This window comes from Tyto alba, unplaced genomic scaffold (genome assembly GCF_018691265.1).
Source record: "Tyto alba isolate M040663 unplaced genomic scaffold, T.alba_DEE_v4.0 Super-Scaffold_2, whole genome shotgun sequence".
NCBI lineage: Eukaryota > Metazoa > Chordata > Aves > Strigiformes > Tytonidae > Tyto > Tyto alba.
Window position 1 is genome coordinate 845,315 of NW_024881282.1, and position 9,400 is coordinate 854,714.

Sequence of the window (9,400 nt, forward strand, 5' to 3'; positions counted from 1 at the left end):
TTCCAAGTGAGGACTGTCTGTCCAGAAAGGAGCTCTGTGGGAAAGGGAAAAGGGCCTGGGGTCCTGGTGGGTACGAGTGACCCCAACCTCACCAGGAGACCTTGCAGAGAAGGTGGCCAGAGATGGGTCTTTGGGGCTGCTGGGGCACAGAGGCTGTGTGGGGCAGAAGTTCCCCAACAGTTCAGCACTGGTGAGACCCCGTCTGGGCACTGGATCCAGTTTGGGTCTTCCAGTAGAGCAGACAGTGACGGACTGGAGATGCTGGACTCCAGGCTGCGTCGGTTTTATTACCAAGCCGTCCGCTTTGACTCACACCTCAACTGGAGGTTTTTCATCCACACCTTCTCCACCCTCAAATCTGCTGTGCTCACAGCCGTGGCTTTTGACCTCTCTGTTGCAACCTGCAGCCCCTGAGGTGTACATCCCTCCTGACACTCCCCGTGGCACCGAGAATGGCGTGGGGGTGACCACTCAGGCGGTGCTTCTGGTGTTCCCATTCTCCTTTCTCCTCAAGAGGCTGCAATAGCAGGGAGTAAATAGCAGGTCTCTCTCACTCTTTCTTGTCTACTCTGGGATATCGTCAGTGTGGCCCAGTCACATTTATGTGACATTTTTGAGACAGCAGCATTTATGGCTGTAGTGACTGCTCTTTCCTCAATGGCTTTAGACTCATCGTTACTCCTGTTGTACATCGTGACCCTTAAGACTGTCTTGAGTATTGCATTCAAGGAGGATCAGTCCAGAGCCTTGAACACTTGCACCTCTCATAACTGTGCTGTCCTAGTCTTTGACGTTCCAGTGATTTATCTGCCTATGATTTACAAGTTTGGGAAAAAAATGCTTCTCCCACTGTTCACACCCTCATGGCCGACAACTGCTTGCTGGTCCCACCATGATGAACGTGATTGTGTACAGTGTGAAAACCAACCAGATCGGTACCTGGATGACCAGAAAGCTGCAAGAAGCCAGGTGTGATTCCACAGTCATGGTGGGAGCAGCATTGAAGCTGGGGGGTCTGACTGGGGTTACAGGGGTGGGTGGGTGGGTGGGTAAAGCCTTGCAGGTGGTGGTGGAGTCACACAGCTCAGAAGGGCAATGGGAAGTAGGTTAAAAGTTTAAGGGCAAACTCATCACCTGGTGCCAACTTGAATAACTGCTAAGTCTTGGGCAATAAAATTCCAGTTGGAAGGTGTGCCATTTTTATGGTCAGATATGGCTTTTTGCATTGCACACAGCAGATGTTATTAATTAGAAGAAATGCATATAACTCTCAGTGATGTAACTGCATAAATATTTTAACGAAACATAAATTCCTCTATTGATTTTGCTCTTGTAATAATGTCTGGAATGATGTTCTGTCTGCTTTCTTTGCTAAAAAAAAGGGAAGGAATAAATACTTCAATAAAGTTTAAAATGTTGCAGAAGAGTACTGGATATATCCATCAATATTATGCTAGGAATATCATCAATTTGTATCAGTTAATTAGGGAACACAGCAATCACAAGGGTTGGAAAGGGGTTATCATTAAGGGCAGTTATTCTTAGTGGGTACAAAGGAGAGTTAAAGATTAACCAGCGAGAGCAAATGCAGGCTACCACAAGACAGGCAGTTTTCAAGACCAGAGCTGTGGGTATGCAGAGGAGCTGGCAAGGAAGGTTCTCGAGGTGGGATTCTGGCTGGAGGGACCACCCCAGACAGACCCAGACAAGCTGTGAGACCCACTGGGAGGATGGGTTTGCCATAGCCCTACACAGGGTTTGCCACAGCCCTATGTAGGGTTTGCCATAGCCCTACACAGGGTTTGCCACAGCCCTACACAGGGTTTGCCATAGCCCTATGTAGGGTTTGCCATAGCCCTACGTAGGGTTTGCCACAGCCCTACACAGGGTTTGCCATAGCTCTACGCAGGGTTTGCCACAGCCCTACACAGGGTTTGCCATAGCCCTACGTAGGGTTTGCCATAGCCCTACGCAGGGTTTGCCATAGCCCTACGTAGGGTTTGCCATAGCCCTACGCAGGGTTTGCCATAGCCCTATGTAGGGTTTGCCATACCCCTACGCAGGGTTTGCCACAGCCCTACACAGGGTTTGCCATAGCCCTACGTAGGGTTTGCCATAGCCCTACGCAGGGTTTGCCATAGCCCTACGTAGGGTTTGCCATAGCCCTACGCAGGGTTTGCCATAGCCCTACGTAGGGTTTGCCATAGCCCTATGTAGGGTTTGCCACAGCCCTACGTAGGGTTTGCCATAGCCCTATGTAGGGTTTGCCACAGCCCTACGTAGGGTTTGCCATAGCCCTACACAGGGTTTGCCACAGCCCTACACAGGGTTTGCCCTAGCCCTATGCAGGGTTTGCCACAGCCCTACACAGGGTTTGCCATAGCCCTACACAGGGTTTGCCAAAGCCCTACGTAGGGTTTGCCACAGCCCTATGTAGGGTTTGCCATAGCCCTGCACAGGGTTTGCCATAGCCCTACACAGGGTTTGCCATAGCCCTGTGTAGGGTTTGCCATAGCCCTACGTAGGGTTTGCCATAGCCCTATGTAGGGTTTGCCACAGCCCTACGCAGGGTCTGCCATAGCCCTACGCAGGGTTTGCCACAGCCCTACGTAGGGTTTGCCATAGCCCTACGCAGGGTTTGCCACAGCCCTACGTAGGGTTTGCCATAGCCCTACGCAGGGTTTGCCATAGCCCTACACAGGGTTTGCCACAGCCCTACGTAGGGTTTGCCATAGCCCTACGCAGGGTTTGCCACAGCCCTACGTAGGGTTTGCCATAGCCCTACGCAGGGTTTGCCATAGCCCTACACAGGGTTTGCCACAGCCCTACGTAGGGTTTGCCATAGCCCTACGCAGGGTTTGCCATAGCCCTACACAGGGTTTGCCATAGCCCTACACAGTGTTTGCCATAGCCCTATGTAGGGTTTGCCATAGCCCTACGCAGGGTTTGCCATAGCCCTATGTAGGGTTTGCCATAGCCCTGCACAGGGTTTGCCATAGCCCTACGTAGGGTTTGCCATAGCCCTATGCAGGGTTTGCCACAGCCCTACGTAGGGTTTGCCATAGCCCTACACAGGGTTTGCCACAGCCCTACACAGGGTTTGCCACAGCCCTACGTAGGGTTTGCCACAGCCCTATGTAGGGTTTGCCATAGCCCTGCACAGGGTTTGCCATAGCCCTACACAGGGTTTGCCATAGCCCTATGTAGGGTTTGCCATAGCCCTACACAGGGTTTGCCATACCCCTACGCAGGGTTTGCCATAGCCCTACGCAGGGTTTGCCACAGCCCTATGTAGGGTTTGCCATAGCCCTACGCAGGGTTTGCCACAGCCCTACACAGGGTTTCATGGACAAAGGCAGGGGTGTGTGTCCGCTCCGTGCGCCCGCTGTTCCGGGGAACGCCAGACCGGCTGCCTGCGCACAGGGTGGGGGGTCAGCCCACCACCAGCCATCTGCGGGCTCTCCTCCCTGAGCCCCACGTGCATTACTAACCCATGAACCTACTGTGTATTTCTGTCTCCGTGTAAACAGACGAACAGGGTTTGGGGCGGGGAGGAGTTAATTTTGCTACCTGGCACGCGAATGTCCCGTTCCACCAGCATTTTGTACCCATTGCGCTATGGTGTGAGCTCACCCAGTTTTGCCTCTAAATATCTTTCTGAGCAAAGGCTCTGCGGCCACCATCTCCTGGCGTGTGCCATAGGAAGGCTCAACCATACTCCACACCGTTTTTTTCCTCAAGACCCTGAAAGGATGAGCTGATGCATAGCTTTGTGGGACAGAGATAGTAGTAAGGACAAGACATACATGGTCAAGCCCCGTTCTTGAAGAGCATTGGTGGTCTACTGATTTCACGGCTTCAAGGAAAGAGGAATTCTTTGGGCTCTGGTTGCTCAGGGGCACTTTCATTCATTTCACGTTGGATGATGAAGGCAGAGTCAGATTAACACACAGAGGTCTCTGGCTGATCCTCATGGATCTATGAATCTCAGAGAGTTGTTTTATCACCCCAAGTTCCCTGCCATGATCTAACCCTACTCATCACACAGCTCTGTCTTACGTGACCAATCCTGCTTGTCCTAGAACCCTGAGGTTTCTCATGACCAGGCTGCTGGTGACTGGGGAGTTTCTTGTATCTGATTCTGTTGGGGATGGTGAAACGAAGGATTTTCTGGTCCACAAGTGGGAGAGACTTCCCAACTGAAGTGGGTTCTGCCCCCAGCCCTTCTCCATCCCAGAAGAGCTTCAGATATGTCTCTGGGAAATCTGGGCTGACCAGGGATGCTTGGTAGTGTGGGCTTCCCACCTTTCCCTCCCAACATTTCTCCCGGCCCTGTGACCCCCTGCTCCACCTTCTCCTTTCCACTCACCCAACCCCAGGCTGTGACACCTCCAGGACCTTGCCAGAGCTGCCCTCTTTCCTCAGCAGCCCTCCATCACCTGCAGACACAATGTAATTATCCGTAATTCTCTGCTTCAACTCCTGTCCCACAAATGGGGGGGAATTTATATTGGACTTTTTGCCTTTTTTTTTTTTTTTTTCCTGTTGGACAACGTTTCTGCTCAGCAATCAAATCAGAAACCAACAGGGACCATGGGGACCTGCAGAGCAGGAAAGAAGGTGTTCCTTCCGACATGAGGAGTCCGTGTCCCCGGGCAGGGCTGGGGTCCTGGGCTTTGGGGCAGAAAAGGAGCAAATCCCAGCTGAAAGGCTCCGGGCTGGCTCTGGCAGCTCCCCGCAGCAAGGCAGCCGTGGGCTGACGTGTGGGTCGTCCTGCAAGTGGAAATGTGTACGGGCTGCATGGCAGCAATAGCCCCGAGATCTTTTAAAACTCTTAAATACCAATCATTCTGCAGCTGCAGATCTGAGAAAGCTCCTGTATTTATTGTTTTAATGTCATCTTTTGAGAATCCTGGAAGGAAAATATTTAATCATTTGCATATGGTAAAGTCCTTCTTTCTCTTGGTTAAGGATTTTTCTCTGTGAAAAAAAGAACTCTATGAATTTCCCTCACTTCCTACATTAGCATTCATACTAATCCCAGTCAACTTCCCCTTTCTTCCAGCTTTCATATTTTTTACAGCTGATTCACCTTCCTTTGTAAATCACAGCAAGGTGTATGTGCCTGTGTCTGTCTGTCTGTCAGCTTCCAAGTAAGCGTTTAGTTTTCTGGCTGTTTTCTACCAAATCTGACAGAGCCAGAACAATCATGGGGTTGTCAAGAGCCTCTGGGTTAAATGAGAACAGCCAGGCCTCTGGAGAAGGGAGATCCTGCCGGCAGGTCTGGAGGGGCTCAACCCACTGCTCGGCATCGGGAGCCAGGGGGGACGCAGAGGAGGGGACCGACATCGATGCCGCCGTCGCACAGGGAGTGACGTGCTCACCTGCGCCGTTCCTGGGGAGATGCAGAACCCTGAGCCACAAACCAGCTTAGAATAATTCACCCCATTTATTAAAACTTCTGGTTTTGGTTTCGTTTTCCTGAAAAGGATCTCGTTTGGGGACGGATCTCCCACTATTACAAATTATTACAAAAATTCAGTGGTGCAAAGGGAGCAGTGCTGACTCTTGGCAGTAGGAAGGGCCAGTACAATTTAAAGGATTGATTATGTTTATGTAGCTTGCACTGAAGAGGTCAGAGAAACTTGAACAGTAATTCCTGCATTTAGTCCAACACAATATGTTTTTCTCAGCTTACACCTAGGAAAATGTTTGATATTTTTTTGAAAACTTGGAGATATAAAATGTAGACACATGCACTCAGTGGGGAGCTGGACATGGCAGAGTCCGAGCAGAAAACATGCATCTCATCATCATCTAGGTCCAACCAAACCCATTGATAAATCTCTGACAGTAATGGGATAACACCAGATTGCATCAGCCCAAATTCTGGTCTATGGTTCCCCACTAATTTCTCCTTTTTCATTAGTGATGCAATTTAGCCTGAGGAAACATCTAGCAGGAAATCTGATCAGCAGTGATGTTGGGCTGAGTCTTAAAAAGGTAGGAAATCAGGTTATTTCACATGCACGCACTCTGCTTCTCTGGGGCAGACCATCTCCCCGTGCTTTCCTCTCAAAGGAATAGCATCCCTTCCACCACCCTTGCCCAGTCCTGAAGAGTACTCGGGACACCTTTTCTCGAATTAATTTGTTTTTCATAGTGTAGACGATGGGGTTTAGCACAGGTGGCAGGAGCACATAGAGATTGGCCAACAGGATGTGAACACGGTGGGGGACGTTGTGGCCGAACCGATGAGTGAAAAATGAGAAAAATGCTGGTGTGTAGAACACTAATATAACGCAAGCATGAGAGCTGCAGGTGCCAACTGCCTTGAGCTGCGCATCCTTGGATGAGAGCCTGAAAACAGCCCGGAGGATGAGGACGTATGATACCCCGATGAGCACAGTGTCCACGCCTGGGGACAGGAGGGTGGTGGCAAAGCCGTACCAGATGTTAACGGAGATGTCGGCGCAGGCCAGGCGGGCGATGCCCATGTGCTCGCAGTAGCTGTGTGGCATGAGCCTGTGCCCGCAGTACGGCAGCCTCCGGAGGAGGAATATTGTTGGGAACATCACACAAAAGCTCCTGGCTATTGCAGCCAGCCCTATCTTGGCTACCACCGAGTGTGTGAACACTGTGGCATATCGCAGGGGGCTGCAGATGGCCACGTACCGGTCAAACGCCATGGCCAGCAGGATGGTCGACTCCGCAATGAAGCTCAGGTGTGTGAAAAACATCTGGGTAAGGCAGGCGTGGAAAGATATCTCCTTGGAAAGGGCCCAGAATATGCTCAGGGCTTTGGGCACTGTGGAGGAGGATAATACGAGATCTGCCACCGCCAACATGGCCAGGAGGAGGTACATTGGCTTGTGGAGGCTTCGCTCCGTCACGATGACAAAGAGGAGGATGGAGTTGCCAAGGAGAGCTGCGATGTACATCAGGCAGAATGGGATGGAGAGCCATGTGTGCAGGTCCTCCAGGCCTGCCATGCCCAGCAGCAGGAAGGAGGCAGGCTGTAAACTGGTTTGATTGATGGCCACCATGGTGGGATGAAAGCTGAATGGGTTTGGGCTCCTTTCCCTGTAAGTGAAAACAGGGGAAGAGGTGGGGAGCACAGTTTATAATATAGAAAAACCCACCTCAGTTTCCCTAGAGCTCTTTATTTCCCTGGATCCCAAAGTGTTTTAAAAAATCATTCCCACACACATCCGGGAAGCATGCCTGAGATTCTGATTCCAAATCAAGTTATATATTAAATTAAAAAATGTGTTTCATAGGCTCAGATATTGAAATCCAGCAAAGGGATTTACCAAAGTTCACAAGTTGCTGCAAAAGCTTGCCAAAGGAATCCAGCCCCAATTGCTGTTATTGATTGTGCTTTTGTTCTGTAGCACCCGAAAGCGTATGAGTTGGGACTGGCTGACACTGATCTCATACACCACGCTGCTTCCTTCAGGACCTGCCTCGCCTCTCTCCCCTCTTATTCGCACCGCGTTTTGCAGGACGGCAGCCCACCAGCCCTGCCAGGCAGCAGCCACGAGGCAGTTTCCTGATGGCTGCACCTCATCAGAAGGAAGGGATGCTCCGTGAAGCTGCGCAGAGCAAAGCAGAGTGGAAGATCAGCATCCCACAGTGTACCACGATCTCGGGGAATGACCGGGCCCCGGGGAGGCAGAACCGCTGCTAAATTTTAAAGCAAAGGCAGAAGCGACAATCTAAGGCAGAGCACAGCTGTTGGTAGGAAAACTGTGCAACCCTGGCACCGAGTTTGCACAGAGGAGCTCAGGATCCTCCGTGTTTGCTCATCTCGGAGCCCAAGGATTGTCCCGCTGCATAGTGGGGTGTGGGGGGGGGACGTTTGCACATCAGCTGGGTCAAACACAACCCGGCTGTGCTGCCCTAGCGTAATTTGCCCCATGCTGTGTCACATCTGCCTGTTCTGGTCCCAGCTGGCCACATCTGCCACCAGATACGCAGCAAACAGCCCCCAACCCTCCAGGGACCCCACGTGCACAGGGTTGGTGTGTGTGGACTCTTCTCTGCGCACGCCGGGGATGGCCGCAGCTTTTCTGCTTGGTGCTACCTTGGGACTTCTCTCTGCACTTCCCCTCCCTCTGCAAGTTGCTCAGCCCTACCCAGAAGGTGATTTGCAGTGTTTCCAGAGAAATAACACCACTGCCCATGAAGGCAGAATCAACCAAGCTACTCAAAATGTGAAGAAGAGCCATGATTCACAGGCGGTGGGTGGTCAGGGCTAGGTCTCCAACTGCTTTGACCAGCAACAACCTGGTGATGACAGCAGAAGGCTTTGCTGATAGTCTTGCTGCTTTGAATGAACATCCCGGTCCCCTTATTGGGAATTATACATGAAAGGCAGCATGAGGCTACCAGCTTTTTAGAGCCTGGCTGTGATCTCATGCATGAAATGCTGATTCTGGGAAACTCCGCTTCAGCTAGCAGACTCTTCAGGTCAGAGAAGGACCCTGGAGCAGCATTTACACAACAAAACTTGCCTGGAAAATGGTGTTTCTCACCTCAGAGCCTAAAGCTGTAGCCTCGGAGAGGTCCGGGGGGTGTTCACCCAACTGTAGAATTCTACCTTCTAGTTCGAATCAGGCACCTCAGCCACAGAAACCTGCCGAATGACAGCTCGTGCAAACAACTCACCGTCTCCCGTGACAGCCAAGAGTGGGGATGGCTGCCCCTGGACCCGAGGGGACACCTGCAGAGCGGGGCAGGGAGGTGGTGGCATTTGTACACTCCCCCTGAGTGCCCATGGGGCTCACGTGCAGCGGGGAGCGGCAGAGCTCTGGTCTGTGCTGCTTGGACAAAAGTGACGGAAAGTATACAAAATGAGCGGGGCTTGGAGTGGGGATGCGAGCTGCCTGGCGAGAGGTTACGGCACAGGACAGAGCGCACGAAGCCAGCGGAGTCGCAGCGGGATGGGGGGGTGAGGTGGGATGGCTGAAGACACGCGGGTGGGCGATGCTGACCTCCTCCAGCCAACCCTACGGAGGGGACACGGGGTCTGGGGCGAGGGCTGCCTCTAGCCGGGCTCTGCCTGCCTCCACGGGCCGTCAGACGCTGCTGCTTCACACGCCGGGGCCATTCGTCCAGAAATCGTGTCTGCTCTCCGAGCAGCTCGCATCGCCGCTCCTGCTCTGCACGCTCAGCACCGGCTTGTACCCCGCGGGGACTCTCCTTGGGGGCACGAAAAGAAAAGCCAATATTAGCAAAGAGTGGGAGCGGGCAACAAGTGGGTGAGCAGAAGGAGGTTGGGGGGAAATGGAAACTAATAAAAGTATGAAGGAAGTCTAGCATGTACCTTAAATTAAGCACTAAATCGAGATGTAATTGCTGAAATAAAACCAGACAGATGTACTTTAGCCAGATATTT

The 9,400-nt window shown here is 52.0% G+C and overlaps 1 protein-coding gene and 1 pseudogene across 1 annotated transcript; one reads left to right on the forward strand and one right to left on the reverse strand.

The window, feature by feature from the left end:
* The first annotated feature begins 258 nt into the window (after positions 1-258).
* Positions 259-1,111, forward strand: LOC122153433 (annotated as a pseudogene).
* A 4,900-nt stretch (positions 1,112-6,011) lies between these two features.
* On the reverse strand, positions 6,012-8,640 carry LOC104364787 (olfactory receptor 52B2). Its single transcript, XM_009971474.3, has 2 exons — positions 8,538-8,640; positions 6,012-7,083 (listed from the first exon to the last, which is right to left on the reverse strand). The coding sequence occupies exon 2, from the start codon at positions 7,044-7,046 to the stop codon at positions 6,012-6,014; it is 1,035 nt and encodes a 344-aa protein (XP_009969776.3). The 5' UTR covers positions 7,047-7,083; positions 8,538-8,640.
* Positions 8,641-9,400: the final 760 nt, after the last annotated feature.

Bases quoted from the DNA above. Each gene is read 5' to 3' on its own strand.
- LOC104364787 (XM_009971474.3), bottom strand. From the start codon at position 7,046: ATGGTGGCCATCAATCAAACCAGTTTACAGCCTGCCTCCTTCCTGCTG.